Genomic DNA, 18,663 nt, shown 5'->3' with positions numbered 1-18,663 from the left:
AAAAACTGTATCCATTTTTCTTCTTCTGTAATGAAATCTCACTGCCGTTATTCGCAACCTTGTTAACAGGTCATGAATACATGCACACTTTTTTTAGTGTAGAAATGTTTTTGAAGATGACCTCTTCTGTTCAGCATGTTATTGTGGAAGTGCTTCAGACATTGCTTGATTCTGAGACTTAACCTCATGTTCCACACATTTTCTGTTGCAGAGGCCAGAGCCCTTTTTTATTAGCAAGCAGGACCTGGCTCTGTGCTGGCCTGAGCCTGCTGTCCTCATCTTCTTATTAGCCCTGCTGGTCTAGACCATTGGCCTAATGCGATTACAGACATCAGAACGGGAAAAGTACAAAGCATGTGCACACTGTTTCCTCTGTCTCCTCAGAACTGCTTTGTTACTTAGGCAAAGCATCTTGGCCTCAAACCAGTTGATGCCAGTCACACTGTGTATGCCAGTTACACCGTTCAGCAGACAACAGGGAGATGTGCTGCTATTCTTCCATATTTATATCTTAGTTGAATTTGAGTTTTTCAACAATGTGGCCAAATGTGCCTCAGTGCTGTAGTGGTTGCTAAGGAAACTGTCCTTTAGGACTGGCGTTGGTAGCTAAGGGAAGGTGAGCTTAGCTCAGAGACCTTGCTTAATATTTCTCAGCATAGGTTGAGCATTTTGCTAATGAATCAACTATATATATATAGTTATATATATATATATATATATATATATATATATATGACTTGAACAGTCAATGAGCACAAAATCAGGCATTTTCTGCACATTAATGCAAGCAGGCATGTGATGGGAGCTTCTGTTAGGTCACATTTCAGTGGTAATGTGTTTTATAGTGAGTGTACTATCCCATCCCTGTCTTTATATGCACTAGCTTCTAGGCAAAATATCTTTCATATGGCCCAGGTTTTATATAAACATAAAAGGCACTGGAGTCTCAGTAGGCAAGGGAGTTCACATGCGTACAGTAACTCACATTATTAACAATAGCATCTGTTAATCTATACAAGCAGGAAGGGAAGGTTCACCCCACTGTGAGTATACCATACTCACACCTCCAGAGCATCTCTGTCTAAAATTGGGACTGTCGTGATGTCTGCTCAGGGAGTGTGCACCATCTCTGACCATCTCTCCTCTTTCTGTCTGTAGTAAACGACTTCACGGTGATCAGGAAGAAATTCAAGTGCCCATACTGCAGCTTCTCCGCCATGCACCAGTGCATCCTGAAGAGGCACATGCGCTCACACACGGGAGAGAGACCCTACCCTTGCGAAATTTGTGGGAAGAAGTTCACCCGTCGCGAACATATGAAGAGGCACACACTGGTGAGTGCAGTGAAATGCAGGATGCAAGGAAGTCAGCAGGGGGCAGCAATGGGGTTTAGATCCATTTTTAGAAAGTAATATGAATGAAAATGCTGTAGATGGTTATTTTAAGATGAAACACTACAGGGGAAGGATATTTTTAACTATGGATATCACAGCTGATGACTAATATTCCTGATAAAAAAATATTTTTGCATTAGACTGTTTTCTAAAAACAAATATACAAATATGTGACTTAATTTCATACATAATTATGTTAAGAAATTAAATTTGTTTAAAAATGTTATATTAGGACGAGGAACCGATTATTATATATTATTATATTCTAAAATACCAAAGATGATTTAAAGAATGTGTAGGCCTATAAACTGTACTGCCCATTGAGAAGGGTATTTGTGGGAATGCTGTTATTATTACTGAGGGAAAAAGTATGGAAATATTGTTATGACTGATTGTGCTAACTTTTGGAAAAAATAATTAGACACAAGTGGATGCAAATTAACCAAACACTCCAAACAAATAAACAGATTTCTGAGTATTGAGTATTGGCATTTTAATAATTACAGTGCAAAAGAAAAGACATTTTATCAGCATTTCCTGCCTTAAGATACTGTATATTGTATAGTTTTATTTAGTTGCTTGGTTTCTTACTGTATAGCCTAATATCATTCTATGCACATATATAAGGAGTGTCTAAATATAAAATAGAGACCAATTTCCCCACTCCTCCTCTTATCTCGCTGTTTCTGAGCTGTTTCGTGAGAAAGCATGTGCATGATCTGGTGAATGTTTGTCAGAATGTGGTTAACAGAGTATGCCACAGAAATCAGCTCTGGTTTGAGGCAGATCAGAGAACCAAGAACAGAGTAGCAGTATTAACAGGCAGCATGCTGTGAGAACAGCTAGAAAGAACTGAAGGCTTAACATGTGTTTGATAGTAAAACAGTGACATGATTGTTGTCCCCGCTGTGTACTAGCTAGCCATCATGTCGTAAAGCTTTGTTCTGTATGGTGCCCCTCTATCTGCCATAAAAAAAACTACATATTCACTTTCTGTAAACAGTAGTGAGCAAGTTTGGGCTGCACTACTAAAAAATAATGAAAAAAGACAGTTGCTTTTTAAAAATGTACAAAAAGTCAAAGAAAAACTTCAAAGAAAAAACTCACAAAAAAGATACATATTCACAGTGAAGGCCAAATGTAGTGTCCAAATGCACTACATTTGCCATTTTTCAAGCCCACGTTTCATATGTTGTTCCTTCTTTCGCATCAGTAAAATATTTCTTCTGCACCCTGCCAAGCGATGTATTTTTCATCCTTAACCATGTTAATATTTTTCAACCAGAGACAAGAAACATGTTGGCTGTAGGTTCCTCAAAGAACTCAAATACTCCTCAAATGATCGTAGCGGTGTCTTGCTCGGTAATTAACGTTCCTACAGGATCTTTAGGCTACTATATTTGAATCCGACCCTCCTCCCTTTAAACTCTACCATCTCTCATTCCTAGCTTCACTTACTAGAGACGGGGGGCTGGCTTCCCACCACAAACAGTTTTCCAAGTTATCATATGCTGATGGTATGGTCCAAACTAGCAGACTTTTAAATTGTAGAACCTCCAAAAGGTCCTCATAGATCTGGCCCTTTTAACAGTTTAACATAAAAAGGGTTAAAGGCTGCTCTGTTATTCTGCACTGGGTGCAGTGATTAATAATCTGTCTTATTTCAGTGCAGTGATTAATGATCTGTCTTATTTCTCAATAGTTCTTCCTGTTTGTTCATTAGAATACTTTTATATTATCGGAGGAGTCATGAAATAACTGACTTTTGGGAGATAGAACATGCTTATTTCATTCTTACATCCTATAATGTCCTACAACCTGTGTTCTCCCCCATATAGAGTCATATCTCTTAGGCCTAGCTCTGCTTATCAGTGTTTGGTCTAGCCTTCTAGCTCAAAACAGATGCCACCTGAACTCCAGCCTAAAGGACTTTGAGCCCTGCCCCTCTCTCTGCTTAAAGTGCTTTAAAGAAAAGACGCACCCACTTCAATGGGTGCAGCAACATATTACAGGAAACAATCACAGCATATATAAACAATACAAAAAGGGCCGTAATAGTCCCTTGAGGTACACCCCAGTGAATATCATGGATTAAAATACAAATTCGCCAAGGCCGAGAGCTTTCAGGTCTGTCTGATAATGTATTGTGATCTACATTTTAAAGCATAGCTCCAAGATTCAAAAAGACAAGGACTGATTTCTCTGTGATGTAACAGAAAAAGGCCAGATTTGACACAGGTCTGGATTTCTTCATGACAGATGTAGATATAGGGCTAACTTGTGGTTTGGTTAACTGTCCCATCTGTTTCTCCCTCCCCCTAACGGGCTTCTGTATCCCACTTCTGGATCTCTCTCTTAGGTTCACAGCAAGGACAAGAAGTACGTGTGTAAGGTGTGCAGTCGTGTCTTCATGTCAGCCGCCAGCGTGGGCATCAAGCACGGCTCCCGGCGCCACGGCGTGTGCGCAGACTGCTCGGGCCGGGGCATGGCTGCCCTGCTGGACCAGAACGGCGAGGATGCCTCCCCGGAGGAGGAGCTCCTTTACCCCGGCGACCACCGTTTCCCCGGAGACCACCGCTTCCCAGACGACGGCGCCGACGGCGAGGAGGAGATGATGGCGGAGGCCGAGCTGATGGGCGAAGGGGAGGAGGAGAGCAGTAAGTGGCCAGCAGACTCAGGGATGTCGCAGCGCGACGACGGAGCCACGGACGATGGCAAAGAGGAGAGCGATTCGGCCCAGGAGGGCGAGGCCCGGGCGGGCAGCGAGAAAGACTTTGCGTGGATCTCCTAGTTCAGAGCCAGGAGGCCCGGTCCAATCCTGAAGCACCTGTTTCCCCCCCTTCTGACGGGGTGTGTGCTCGATCTGAAGCGCCACAGTCGGATCGCTGTGTGTGGACGGAGCCACACAAACACATATACACACACATACACACACAATCAAAACCACACAGATCCTAGAGATGGAGGCAGGGCTGTCAGAGGAGAATGGGTAGTCTTCTCTTCATGACCCTAATGTCTGTTTGGCCTGGCTTTTGCTTCGTCTCCTTCTTTCTTCCCTCGCGAGGACCAGATGCGTTTGAGCGTTGGTGTTTTATATATCTATTTTTTTCCTGACCACAGAGATTCAAAGTGTCTTAGTTGTTGCTGTTAATCAGTAGAATACGCTGACGGGTCAGAGAAAGGAAGCATATGACCAGAGTGGTCTTGCCATGCAGTCACCAGCGGGTGCTGTCTTATCTATTGCAAAGCTGTATATTTCAAAGGACTTTCAGCAGTTTTTTTTAGCACATTGTTTTCTGCAAAGAAAAACTGCCACAGACTTGCACTTTAACAAACATTTACTAGATTCCTCTCAATTCCTTGTTTCTGTGGTTTACATTTTTATTCCAATTTACATAGACGAATATGGTGACCGCACCTACCTTTAACTATACGTGTCCTCATGACTGTTATATATGAATATTTGTGCAGAAGTTGCCGATTATAATGTATGCCTTTTTGATATTTTTCTTCCTCTTCCGCCACTTACGTTTTCCTGAACCATGTACACATAAGAACACGAACCCGTACATTTGATGATTTTGTGGTGGCGAAACAAAGCCAACGGACGGAAGAGAGGGAGAGAGAGAGAGAGAGAGAGAGAGAGGAAGAGAGAGAGAGAGAAAGAGAGAGAGGAAGAGAGAACACTATGCAGAAATGAATCTTTCTAGTTCTCCACAGCTCTTCTTCTGTAGTGAAAGAGGAGTCGCAAAAGTGTTTTACTGAGAAAGCGAGAGAAAGAGAGAGACTAGGTTCGCTTCACCTTAGGTTAGGGTGTGTGTATATTCCGACTTTCCTCAGTCCCTCTGTAATATTTCCACATAACTTGCATTCTAGATCTCATTCTCAAGGAGGAACAGTATCCAGTGGGACAGCTGCGTATGTGTGTGTGTAGATGTGCATGCCCACGTGTAAGTGGTATGCATGAAGGACCCCAGAGATGGCGGCATGGTTGAAGGATGAGACGCTTAGAGAAATGAAAATGAATCTAACTAAAACCACAGACAGTTGTTCCTTCTGTAGATGATTTATTATTGTTATTATTATTATGATTATTATTATTAATATTCATATTAATATTGAACTCTCTCTCTTTCTCTCTCTCTTTCTATTTGAGTGTACTTTACAGTTCCTCGCAGAATTCACTCTCTGCCTCTGGAATCTTGAAACCTCTGTAATTTGACAGGGAGAAACCATGCCTTCCCCGAACACATGTAATATCCTTATTTTACATCTGGGAGCAGAAACATATGCATCGACTTTTTATTTAATCAACCACACCAGATGTTTGCTCCTTCTCTAGTTTTACTTTTCTTCCTTTCTTACTTGCTTTCTTTCTTCCTCTCATTGATATTGTTTTGGGTTTTTTTTTTAAATGAGGTGTAAAAGGTTTTGTGTTGGAAGTCCATCAAGTCTGGCGCATGCTGTAAAGTGAATCGTGTCGGTTTCTTTTGTTCGATAGGTTATTTATTATTAGGTCTTTTGTGCAAGATTACTAGTCTATTTAGATGTTCCCTCGCTTCGGTTTGACTATCTGCAAGGGCACAAACAGTGAAAACTGGAGTGTGTGTGTGTGTGTGTGTATGTGAGTGTGTGTATGTATGTATGTGTGTGAATGTGAGAGACAGAGAGAGAAAGATTTATAAGAGTGTGTGTGTGTGTGTGTATGTCTCTTTTCAGTGTCTGTGCCGGGAACATTTGAAAATGGGAATGAAATGCTTTATCACTTACTATGATTAACAAATTCTAATTCTTATCATTGATATTGTTATTATTATTATTATTATTATTATTCTCATTGTTATTATTAAGTGCTGGATGCTAAGCTTTATGGTGAATTTCATTTTGCTCTTTGATTTCTTGTTACGAGAGCGTGACGAACTCAGATTTGCCTTCTTTGTGGACAGTAAGCCATGTGGCTTTTTTTAAAGAACCAGTTCTGTTGTGCCAGTTCTGTGCATTTCTGTTCGATATTTCCAGTTGTACTTTGATTTGAAGAGAACAGAGAGAACTCTGCAGAGGCTCATGGGTTAGATGTTGTCAGAAAGGGAAAAGTACCGCACATGCTTCTATATTACTGACGTACACTAAGTAATGAATATTATACCAAAAAATAATCTAGTATACTTTGTATACATTTACATTAAGTGCTTTTGTTCCAACCGTTCGTGTGCAGGTGCGAAGCTTTGAATAGTGATTTCCTTTATTCATTTATCTTTTCCTTTCACTAACTTGAGAATGCACAGATCATATTTGGTGTCATTATATAATGAAGGGCGTTTTGAGAGTGCTTTTGTTTTTGTTTTGTTCGTTTTTCCTAAGAGGAATTGCAGCTTTAATTCTGTTGCGCTTGGAGACATGATCAGAGTTTCATTCACGTGCGCTACTGTACTCTGTCAGCTTGTACACAGAGGTATAAAAGGCCGGCCACTGGCTCGGGGAGTTAGTGAATGAAGTGTACACTCGAGGCACTCAGCGGTGAGAATCTGTACACGTTTGTGGACCTCAAATCCCATCAGCCAAAGTGTGTTGGCCATTTGTTCCATCCAAATGCCTCCAAAACATGGGACATTTTTGCTTGTTTTTGTTTGTTTAATTTATTGTGTTCTTAACCTTTAAACGAAATAAAAGTCTGTTGAAATTTAAAGAAGTAACATGGATGACATCATTTCAGTATGCTAGAAATAAAATAACCGTATTATACTATACCGTAATATATATATATATTTTTGTTTTTTCTTTTTTTGTTATTTAAGCCATGACGCTTGATTATAGCCATGATTAAGGCTGTGATCAAGTCAACGTTCTGCTTTCTTCTGGAGTCTGAAGGTGGTTTGAATCAGGACCCTTCTGATAAAATGTGCCTACATGTGTTTCTGTGCATGCGTGGTGCCTCTGTGTGTGAGAGAGAGTCTGTGTGTGTGAATTCAACATATCACTTTTATTTCACGGATGTGCGAGGCACATTTTCTGTTTTCTAATATGATGAGTCAGGTGGAGTTTCTGCAGAAATCTGTTGTATATTTCTGTGTGGTGTCTGTTTTTGGCTTGTGTTGCTTTGACTTTTCTGCTCACCTGTCTTTGTCTGTCGAACCAAAGCTACATTATGTTTAAACATAACCATGTTCTTTTTATCTATATTGCAAAACTGGAACGTTTGTAATATTGTGTGTAGTAAGTTTACAATGTGGGTAATATATGAACCATCACCAAACCCTTCAGGCTTCATGTCTGAATGTTAAACATGAAGAAATTATGAAGCCATAAATGTGGTCAACTCTAGATACTATTTAAGATTCTGTTTTTTTTTTGTTCTTAATAAATACTGTTGTGCATACTTCCATATATAAAGAACAACATTATTAGAACTATATATTATTTATTGTTTATTGTTTCAAGTTGCCTTTAATTGGATGGGTTGCGCTTGAAGATAGGCTTTGTTGCTGCAGTTGCTTTTGAACTTGTCACTGAATTTATAGTCGTAAAACTGTTTGCAGAGATGTTAAAAGGAAGCAATTTCAGTTTATTGGAATTTTAACCTTTTTTGTTGTGTCAATAAACCTTTGATTAAGACAAAGAAAACAGTTACTTCCACTTGGCGTTTTACTGTGGTCTTAGCTTCTCGCCAAGACCTGGGTCGTATAAATAGCTTGAGAAAATAAAGCCAGTCAAATTAAATAAACAATAATTTTGCATTTGAAATATATTTTTGTCAATTGTTTTTAGCAGCTGTAATACAAATTATGTTTGATCTGTTAAGTATTGAAAAAGATTGTGGAAAGTGGGGAAAGAACATATAAACACAAAATTGTTGGTTAATGAAATAAAAACCCACGATGGCCACAGAAATAACTTGAATCTGACAAAAGTAATAATACATAAAAATGCTATGAAAATTAACCAATGAAAGTCAGACATTGCTTTTTAACCATGTTTCAACAGAATTATTTTAAAAATGATGGTACACCTAACTTAATATTTTGTTGCATAACCTTTTGAGGCAATCATTGCAATCAAACGATTCCTGTAACTGTCAATGAGACAGTAATCTCAGCAGGTATTTTGGTCCACTCCTCATGAGCAAACTGCTCCAGTTGTCTCAGGTTTGAAGGGTGCCTTTTCCAGACGGAATGTTTTAGCTCCTTCCAAAGATGCTCAATAGGATTTAGGTCAGGGTTCATAGAAGCCCACTTCAGAATAGTCCAATGTTTTCCTTATAGCCATTCTTGGGTGTTTTTAGCTGTGTTTTGGGTCTTTATCCTGTTGCAAGACCCATGACCTGTGACTGAGACCAAGCTTCCTGACACTGGGCAGCACATTTCTCTCTAGAATCCCTTGATAGTCTTGAGATTTCATTGTACCCTGCACAGATTCAAGACACCCTGTGCCAGATGCAGCAGATGCAGTTTCACAGTAGAGACCGTGTTCTTTTCTTGATATGCTGCATTTTTCCATCTGTGAACATAGAGCTGGCTAAAAGTTCCATTTTGTCTCATCTGTCCATAGGACATTCTCCCAGAAGCTTTGGCGCTTGTCAACATGTAGTTTGTCAAATTCCAGTCTGGCTTTTTTATGATTTGTTTTCAACAATGGTGTCCTCCTTGGTCATCTCCCATGAAGTCCACTTTGGCTCAAACAATGACGGATGGTGCAACCTGACACTGATGTTCCTTGAGCTTGAAGTTCACCTTTAAAGTTTTTCTGGGCTCTTTTGTTACCATTCGTATTATCTGTCTCTTTCCTCCCAATTTTCCTCCTGCGGCCACATCCAGGGAGGTTGGCTACAGTCCCGTGGATCTTATAACCTTTACTTTTAACATGGTTGTCTATAATTTTCTTTCTAATCTCCTTAGACAACTCTTTCCTTCGCTTCTTCTGGTCCATGTTGAGTGTGGTACACACCATGTCACCAAACAGCACAGTAACTACCTGTAGCCCTAAATATAGGCCCACTGACTGATTACAAGATTGTAGACACCTGTGATGCTAATTAGTGGACACTAATTAGTGTCCACTAATTTAACATGTCCCTTTGGTCACATTATTTTCAGGGGTACCATCATTTTTGTCCAGGCCGGTTTCATGAGTTTACTTTTAAAATAATTCTGTTGAAGCATGCTTCAAAATCAATGTCAGATTTTTATTTGTTCATTTTCATAGCATTTTTATTTATTATTAATTTTGTCAGATTCAAGTTATTTCTGTGACCATTGTGGGTTTTTCTTTCATTAACCGAGGGTACCAACAATTTTGACCAACGTGTATATATATATATGTGTGTGTATGTGTGTGTGTGTGTGTGTATAATACAGTGTATAAAAACCTGCACCAACCACTAAATAACTAATAGGACGCTGTAACAGATGGAGGTAATTGTAATTGTCTCTAAAATAGAAGTACAATAGGTAAAATAGAAGAGTTAGTGTGATACAATTAAACCAGGCCTTCCTTACATCAACTGTCTTCAGGATGAATCTCGAGAAATAACTGTGTGATTGCAGTAAAAAATTCCTTGATGATGTTGCTTTGGGAAACAAAGTACAAAAAGTTCATGATACACTTTTTCCTGCACTGGGTCTACTTTGACCAATAACTTAAGACCTAAATAAAACTTTTTTGTAAAACAAACCAATAAAAACATTCTACATTGTGTTTAACACTGCAGGACAGATTAGTAAATTAGTTCTGTTTTAGACTAATTTAGAGTGGAAAAAAGGAAACCTTTACCACGATCTCTCACCTTAACTAGCCTTTTTCTGGTTATGGCTCATAATCGTTGTTTCAACTACTAGCAAATTCACAATTGATGGCCTAACATGGCACAAGCTGAAGGTTTAGAAATGGCCCTGCATGTAAGACTGCTCAAACATCTCACAGAAATATCAATTAGATTGCATTTGTGATAATGGGGTGTTACTAATTACTGACTATGCTGGGTGGCCAAACTTTTGCTTCAGTCTCTCTTCAGACTTTTTTGTTATTCAGACACTGTAAAAAAAAATAGAAAAAAAAATGCTCAAAATGTATCATTACTGTATTAACATTTGCCTTTTTCTTTTTTTTTCAATTTTATTATTTTTGGCCATTGGACACAAATTTTACCTTGTTGTTTTTGTTGATTTTTGAATCAAAGAAAAATAAAAAATCTAGTGTTATTTCTTATGGCTTTTGAGTTGGTTACGAACCATTAGAACTCACAGACAATTCTTTGTCCCATGTCTTTTTTTCCCCAGTGTACACTAGTAGACAAAATCCCAGGAAAAGTTTTAATTAGTGCATCTTCAAATTTACACATACTTAAAAAAGTAGAAATCTTACTTTCGACTGTAATTCAAAGTGTTTACCAAAAAAGTTAATTACCTGTACAGTAACTACAGTTTTCTTCAAAGCCTCTTCTTTTGTCAGGTTACAAAGTAATGGGACAATTAACTGATAAGCATTTTAATGGGCAGATGTGGCCTGTTCCCTCATTATTTCATGATAAACTAAGGACCTGACCGATAAGGTGTTGACTGCAGTTGTTGAAATTGTATTTTTGTCATATGCAGTCCAAAGAGGTGATATAGCAAGTAAAGAATTGTGTCATCAGGCGGAAAAAACTCAACTAAATGAACAGTTTGGGATTCACTGGTGAGCTCAACAATTCCAAAGCACCTAGATCACCACAGTGGAAGACAACTAAAAATGGATGAATGCAGAGTTCCTTTCCTGGTGGAACAAAGTCCTTCACAGCATCTAGTCTAGTCAAGAACACTCTTGAGGAAAAAAAGTATTTAGTCAGTCACCAATTGTGCACGTTCTCCCACTTAAAAAGATGAGAGAGGCCTGTAATTGACATCATAGATAGACCTCAACTATGAGAGACAAAATGAGAAAAAAAAAATCAGAAATTAAAGAAAAGAATTAAAGAATTTATTTGCAAATAATGGTGGAAAATAAGTATTTGGTCACCTACAAACAAGCAAGATTTCTGGCTGTCACAGACCTGTAACTTCTTTAAGAGGCTTCTCCGTCCTCCACTCATTACCTGTATTAATGGCACCTGTTTGAACTCGTTAACAGTATAAAAGACACCTGCCCACAACCTCAAACAGTCACACTCCAAACTCCACTATGGTGAAGACCAAAGAGCTGGCGAAGGACACCAGAAACAAATTGTAGACCTGCACCAGGCTGGGAAGACTGAATCTGCAATAGGCAAGCAGCTTGGTGTGAAGAAATCTACTGTGGGAGCAATAATCAGAAAATGGGAGACCTACAAGACCACTGCTAATCTCCCTCGATCAGGGGCTCCACGCAAGATCTCAATCAAAATGATCACAAGAATGGTGAGCAAAAATCCCAGAACCACACGGTGGGACCTAGTGAATGACCTGCAGAAAGCTGGGACCAACGTTACAAAGGCTACCGTCAGTAACACACTACGCTGCCAGGGACTCAGATCTTGCAGTGCCAGACGTGTTCCCCTGCTTAAGCCAGAACATATTCGGGCACGTCTGAAGTTTGCTAGAGAGCATTTGGATGTTCTGGAAGAGTATTGGGAGAATGTCTTATGGTCAGATGAAACCAAAGTAGAACTGTTTGGTACAAACACAACTCATTGCGGCTGTTTCTCTGCAAAGGGACTAGGACGACTGTTCCGTGTACATGAAAGAATGAATTGGGCCATGTATTGTGAGATTTTGAGTGCAAACCTCCTTCCATCAGCAAGGGCATTGAAGATGAAACGTGGCTGGGTCTTTCAGCATGACAATGAATTATCACACTGCCAGGGCAACAAAGGAGTGGCTTCTTAAGAAGCATTTCAAGGTCCTGGAGTGGCCTAGCCAGTCTCCAGATCTCAACCCCATAGAAAACCTTTGGAGGGAGTTGAAAGTCTGTGTTGCCCGCCGACAGCCCCAAAACATCACTGCTCTAGAGGAGATTTGCATGGAGGAATGGGCCAACATACCAGCAACGGTGTGTGCCAACCTTGTGAAGACAAGGTTGAAGAGGGCAGTGGTGGCTAAGCGGTTAGAGCGCCGGGATATCGATAACAGGGTTGTGGGTTCGATTCCCGGGCTCGGCAAGCTGCCACTGTTGGGCCCTTGAGCAAGGCCCTTTACCCTCTCTGCTCCCCGGGCGCTGGAGTTGGCTGCCCACCGCTCTGGGTGTGTGTGTGTACTCACTGCCCCTAACACGTGTGTGTGTGTGAGTGTGTTCACTACCAGATGGGTTAAATGCGGAGGACACATTTCGCTGTACAGTCCACACTGTACAGTGACGAATACGTGCACCTTTATACCTTTTATACCTTTAAGACTTACAGAAAACGTTTGACCTCTGTCATTGCCAACAAAGATATATAACAAAGTATTGAGATTAACTTTTGTTATTGACCAAATACTTATTTCCACCATTATTTGCAAATAAATTCTCTAAAAATCAGACAATGTGATTTTCTGATTTTTTTTTTTTATCATTTTGTCTCTCATAGTTGATGGGTACCTATGACGTCGATTACAGGCCTCTTACATCTTTTTAAGTGGGAGAACTTGCACAATTAGTGACTGACTAAATATTTTTTTTCCCCACTGTAGGTATATCACTGCTACAATCAAAAACTGTCTTTATAAGTGTTAACAGCATGTGTGCTATAAAAATTCAAATGTCTGATGTTCTAGTTGACTTCCCCTACATCTATGTAGGTTTATGCCTCATCATCATAAACACGTTACATGGGGGAAGGAGGGGGTATCTATGCATCTAACCCAACTGGTCAGCAACTCTACTGCTAGAGATCTACCTTCCTGCAGGTTTCACCCCCAACCCAAATCAAACACAACTGATTTAGCAAATTAGGAACTTCTGAAGACAGTAATTAGGTAAACAAGTAGAGTAGATCAGGTAAAGTCTGGACGGTAGACCACAGCACAGCTGGTGACCACTGATAAAGCCATTGAGGACTAAGCTCTGTCGTCTACTAGCATTAGCAGAAAGGGAAAATCTTACGTTCAGCTTTAATTCAAGGGGTTTAACATTAATTTGAACAGGAACTACACGTTACATAGTTCCTTCTTTTTTCACAGGCTACAAAGTAATGGAACAATTCACTGATACCTGGCAGGGCAGATGTGGCCTGTCCCCTAAGTATTTCATGACAAATTAAGGACTTGACTGATGAATTTGTATTTGGTAGCTGTTTATGGGAGCTCATATGCAGTCCAGAAGAAATGAAGAACTTCAAAAGGCAGTAATGAGGTAAACAAGTAGAGTACATTAGGTCTGGAAGTCTGGAAGGTCGACCACAGCACCGTTGCTGACCACTGATTTAGCCACTGAGCACTAAGCTCTGTTGTCTCTAAACTATCGCTCAGCTCACCTCTGCTAGATGATCATGGTAAATGTGGCCATCAAACTAAACTTTGAACCAAGACAGGAGGTGATCAACATGAGCAGGTGTACGCCTCCAGCCTGCTATTTCACAAACTGGAAAGTGTGATGAAAACTGTCAGCACCACATTGAAATTTACAAAACAAGCCTTTCTGACAGCTGACACTGGCCTACGTAATGTGTGTTTCTGCCAGTCGTCACTGCTTATGTAAGTGTCATTTATACTTACGAATACTGTGTAACTGAGAATACTGTGCTGGATTAAAGCAGACTGAGCATTAAGCCTAAAACACATCCAACATAAAAAAACACACACATAGACACAGTTAACAGCATAAGCAGCAGATACAGCTTTAGTCCCTTTTCAGCTTTTCAGCCCCTCTAAAGTTCCACTCTCATATCTCACAACTCAGCCACTGCCTGTGCACTTTTTCCATGCTGCAATTGATTTCTTTTTTCAGCTAGCCAAGCCTCTTGTGTATATCAGAGATATTATTACTACACAGAACTCTTAGGGATCAGAGGCGGGGCAGCATGAAAAGAAGAACGTGTGTGTCCTAAATCACAGCCAGTGTCCTTCATGTTGACCCCTTCTCAGTCAAGTATAGTCTTTATTTTTATGGGGAAAAAGGTCAGAAGTGTTCCTTTCTGACACTCTTCAATATAAATGCATCTCCTACGAATCGATCGTTTTGATTTACCGATTGCTGACTGGCTGTACATTGTGTAGAGTATTTTTCATTTACTACAGCAGGAGCACTCATAAACATTTCCACACTGCATAAAAACAGTCCTAAACAAATCTGTAGAATAGCTGTAGAGAAAGTCTTTAGGGATTGGTTCTGGGCTGAGATGCGGAGGCTATTAGACTGGCACGTCCACCTGCTTCTGTCTTTCTCACCCCCTTTCAGTCAACTGCCACACTGAAGCACCATGGACTCAAGCACCAGCTGACTCAAGTTGCTGAAAAAAGAATATGTTAGTATCTACCCCCCCTGTACCATAAATACCTTCCCCTCTGTCAAACAGGGATATTTATAGACAAGCATAAGGCATTGAGGGATTCTCTCGCACAGAGTTCAGACGGACATTCGCAGTATGCAGTAGCTCTGTTACTGCACCCATTTGTCCTTTTTGGTTTTTCCCTGAATTACATTTTTCAAACTGAAGTAGCTGAAGAGAGGACATGTCTAACCACAGTGACCAGGACTCCTACATAGAGGAGATTGATGAAGATGAAATTCTGGCAGGCCTTTCGGCCGAGGAGCTCAAGCAACTCCAGAACGAGATGGAAGTGATCGCCCCTGACGAGAGACTGCCGGTGGGGATGAGACAAAAAGACGCTTCTCATGAAGCAGTGGGTCAAGGTATTTGCCGTTTTGGATTTTGCTCATGTGTCGTTTACCATGACGTTCCTTCTCAAAATTACGTAACGTAACAATCAAGCTTACAATATTTGCTTCCCTTTACGTTAAGTACTAATGCTCTGAACTATAAGCTCTGCGTAAACATGGTTTTTAGTTATAAGACTGAGAGGATTTTAAACATTTGATAATGTACAGAAGGTTCATAGATCAGGGGTTTTGTTTTGTCCTCTTTTCATTTCAGATAAAAACCAAGGATCTGAAGACGAGGAGGAGCTTGATGAAGATACAATTCTGGCAGGTCTCTCAGCTGAGGAGCTCAAGCAACTCCAGAATGAGATGGAAGTGATTGTCCCTGACGAGAGAGTGCCAGTTGGGATGAGACAGAAAGACCAGACAGAAAAACCACCAACAGGTTCATTTGACCACAGATCACTCGTGGACTACCTGTACTGGGAGAGAGAGTCTAAACGTATGCTAGAAGAGGAAAGAGTCCCCGCAACCCTGCTACCAAGTCAGGTAAGAGAGCCTTACAGTATGGATTTCTCAAGCACAGCATCAATAATGCAACCTGAAACTTCAACATTAGGTAAGCATCATGCAGCCCTTGGCTGGAGAAATGACAGTTTTCCATTTGTTGTCTCCAGAAAAAAATGGAAGAGGAAATTAAGAACGAAGCTAAAGAAGGGAATGAAAACGCTGAGGAAGTAGAATATGTTTATGAGGAGATAGTGGAGGAGGTTGAGGGAGGAGAGGGTGACGAGGTGATCGAGGAAGTGATTGAAGAGGTAATAGAAGAAGTGCTGGAGGTGAAGGATGACAAAACAGAAGGACAAACCCAACAACACATTAAAGCCGAAACTAAAAACGGCACTATTGCGTCTCTCACCGCTCAAGAAATCGTACAGCCTCCTCCAGAGTTCTCTGATTTAAAGAAGGAAGGAGAAGCGCACAACTCAGAGCAGAACAAGGAAGAATCCAAGATACCTGAAGAGAAACAAGCAGATCCGGTTCCAACCGAACCTGCTCAATCCGCCTATGAGAACTGGGTCCCTGAGAAAGAAGAGAGGGTCATTTCCAAGCTGAAGATCCCAAAGCTAGCACTTGGTGATGGCTTGATCAAAAAGACCGCAAGGCCCTCTGGGAATGAGACCAATCTGGAAAGCACTCTACACAAGATTCGCAAAAACAACCCCTCTGTTACCGAGGTCAACCTCAACAACATTGAAAACATTCCCAAAGAAATGCTCCTGGACTACGTTGAAGCACTCAGGAAGAACAAGCATGTGAAGACCTTCAGCATTGCAAACACAGGTGCAGATGAAAATGTGGCCTTTTCCCTGGCCAACATGCTGCGAGAGAACAAGAGCATCGCCACTCTAAACATCGAGTCCAACTTTATCACTGGAAAGGGCATCATCGCAATAATGCGCTGCCTACAGTTCAACGAGACTCTGACCGAACTTCGCTTTCACAACCAGAGGCACATGTTGGGCCACCACGCCGAGATGGAGGTGTCACGTCTCCTCAAAGCCAACAACACACTTCTGAAGATGGGTTACCACTTTGAGCTACCTGGGCCTCGAATGGTTGTGACCAACTTACTCACCAGGAACCTGGACCGTCAGAGACAGCAGAGGAAGGAAGAGCAGAGGATTCAGCAAATGAAAGAACAACGGCAGATCATGGAAATGTACGAAAGCAGTCTGAACTTGCCTCCTGGTCTGCTGGAGATGTTAGGAGGCTGTATACCTGAGATGGCGCTTCTGCAGGCCATCCAGGAGCCTTCAAATATCGCTCAAGGTTCTCCAGAGCGCTCCCCAGCCTCAAGCCCATCTCCGCAGCTACGAAGGGCCCACCGCCCTCCAGGGCAACCTCCCTCTACCTCAAACTCAGGTTCAGGCAATTTGCTGAGGGACGTGCAGCTCAAGAAGACTCCGAAGCGGCGTGACCCACTGCTGGAGCTGAATCCAAGAGAGGATAGAAGAGAGGGGAGGGCTAACATTCATCTACGCAGCACTCCTAGGCAGAGAAGCATTGTAAGTGAAGAGCCAGCAGATGACAGGGCCAACCTGAAAGACCTGATAAAGACTTTGAAACCAGTTCCCCGAAGAAGGGAGCCACCAAAAGTGGAACTAACGCCACGTGACCATCTCCTGAGCGAAATTCGACAGAGCAATGTGGCCTATCTAAAATCGGTAAGTGCTGTCGAGGCTCCTCAAATTAGCAGTCAATTACTGTCCAGTAGAGCTATGCAACACCCCAATTAAAATAACCTAAGAACCTATACAGACGTGTAGAAATTGTGAGGAGTGGGGGTCAGTAGGTTACTGCTGGTGGAAGGAGTTTCTTTTAAAACAGTTGTTAAAAAAATTTTTTTTGAATTTTTATTACTTTTGTTTGTGGTTATTTTCATTATTTGTTAAAAAGCAGGATATTAAAGTAATACTATAGTAAAATTATTTTTCCATGTGTGTAAAAACGTTGGTTAGACAAGCACAATTAGAAGAATACGAGATCAATAACGTCTCCATGAGCTCTAGACGCTGTATAGATTTGATCAGTTCTCCCAGCAGCTCATCTGATTTACTTTCACGCAGAACCGATTAGATAAACTAGGCAATGGATGGTAGCCGTAAATACTGCTGTCTTGAGGAGGAGCTAATTGTTAAACTAACACTGATATACAGAAAATCACACTGAACTGTGCATTTATTTTTATTTTATTTATTCTAATGTTGGTTCTCCTTGAAACTAAAAGAAATGCTTACCACCAAGAGAAACAGCTTTAATTGCCATTTCCTCAGATGCCTAAACTATTGGAGAGTACTGTAGATCACAAAAGGTTCAAGCTTTTTCATGTTAGTAAACTTCTTCAGTACACAAAGGATATTAAATGGTCAGTCATATACTGTACTGATGTTGAATTTCTCTCACCAGGTACCTCTTCCCAAAGTCTTGGAGTCCAGGGAAACCAGTCTTTTCTGAGGACAGCAAGCTTTTAGATGGACTGCATAAAACATCTCAACCAGTGTGAAGCATACAGAGCATACGGGAGTGTTTGTCTGCTCAGACAAACACAGAGACCAGAGTGGGTGTTCTCAACTACCAATGACCTACAGATATATGATACAGTCATGCACCACGATCCCTATTTCACAGATTAGGCCATCTTCCACCATTGAATGATAGCTGGAAAAAGAAAAAATGTCTTTAGGCGAATATCCATGGACAAGAGCCACAAAGTGTCCTTTAATGCTGAAGATGTTGCTTACTGGTCACATCTACAACAAAGCAATGGAAATGGAATTTTATTCAGGCATATTTGTTTACTGTATTTGTACACTTTTTTTGCTTCTGTTTTAGGTGAAGTCAAAACAGTTGAAAGGTTTTGTAGACAGCTTCGCTTCTTCACGACTCTTTATTTGGTCAGTAACACTGATTTGCTTCTGTTCTGCATTATGTTTTTGAAATGACTTTGATGAGTAAATGG

The 18,663-nt window shown here is 40.8% G+C and overlaps 2 protein-coding genes across 3 annotated transcripts in view; both read left to right on the top strand.

The window, feature by feature from the left end:
• The window catches only part of LOC140577226 (zinc finger and BTB domain-containing protein 46-like), a 79,769-nt gene extending 72,686 nt beyond the window's left edge, over nt 1–7,083 (top strand). For both annotated transcript variants that reach the window (XM_072697092.1, XM_072697091.1), the window contains exons 5-6: nt 1,159–1,334; nt 3,754–7,083. In XM_072697092.1, the coding sequence (XP_072553193.1) occupies nt 1,159–1,334; nt 3,754–4,185 (608 nt within the window). In that variant the 3' untranslated portion in view covers nt 4,186–7,083. The remainder of the gene's footprint in view (nt 1–1,158; nt 1,335–3,753) is intronic.
• Nucleotides 7,084–14,992: 7,909 nt separating this feature from the next.
• Nucleotides 14,993–18,490, top strand: lmod3 (leiomodin 3 (fetal)). The gene is made up of 4 exons (XM_072697090.1): nt 14,993–15,173; nt 15,415–15,689; nt 15,818–17,368; nt 18,111–18,490. Exons 1-4 carry the CDS (start codon nt 14,993–14,995, stop codon nt 18,156–18,158), a joined length of 2,055 nt encoding a protein of 684 aa, XP_072553191.1. The 3' UTR covers nt 18,159–18,490.
• The last annotated feature ends 173 nt before the right edge of the window (nt 18,491–18,663 follow it).

This window comes from Salminus brasiliensis, chromosome 14, assembly GCF_030463535.1.
Source record: "Salminus brasiliensis chromosome 14, fSalBra1.hap2, whole genome shotgun sequence".
NCBI lineage: Eukaryota > Metazoa > Chordata > Actinopteri > Characiformes > Bryconidae > Salminus > Salminus brasiliensis.
Note: the sequence above shows the minus strand (reverse complement) of the source record. Positions and strands in the feature narration are given on the sequence as shown.

Bases quoted from the DNA above. Each gene is read 5' to 3' on its own strand.
- lmod3 (XM_072697090.1), top strand. From the start codon at position 14,993: ATGTCTAACCACAGTGACCAGGACTCCTACATAGAGGAGATTGATGAA. The intron at 15,690-15,817 runs GTAAGAGAGCCT...TGTTGTCTCCAG, and splicing joins CAACCCTGCTACCAAGTCAG to AAAAAAATGGAAGAGGAAAT. The intron at 17,369-18,110 runs GTAAGTGCTGTC...TTCTCTCACCAG, and splicing joins ATGTGGCCTATCTAAAATCG to GTACCTCTTCCCAAAGTCTT.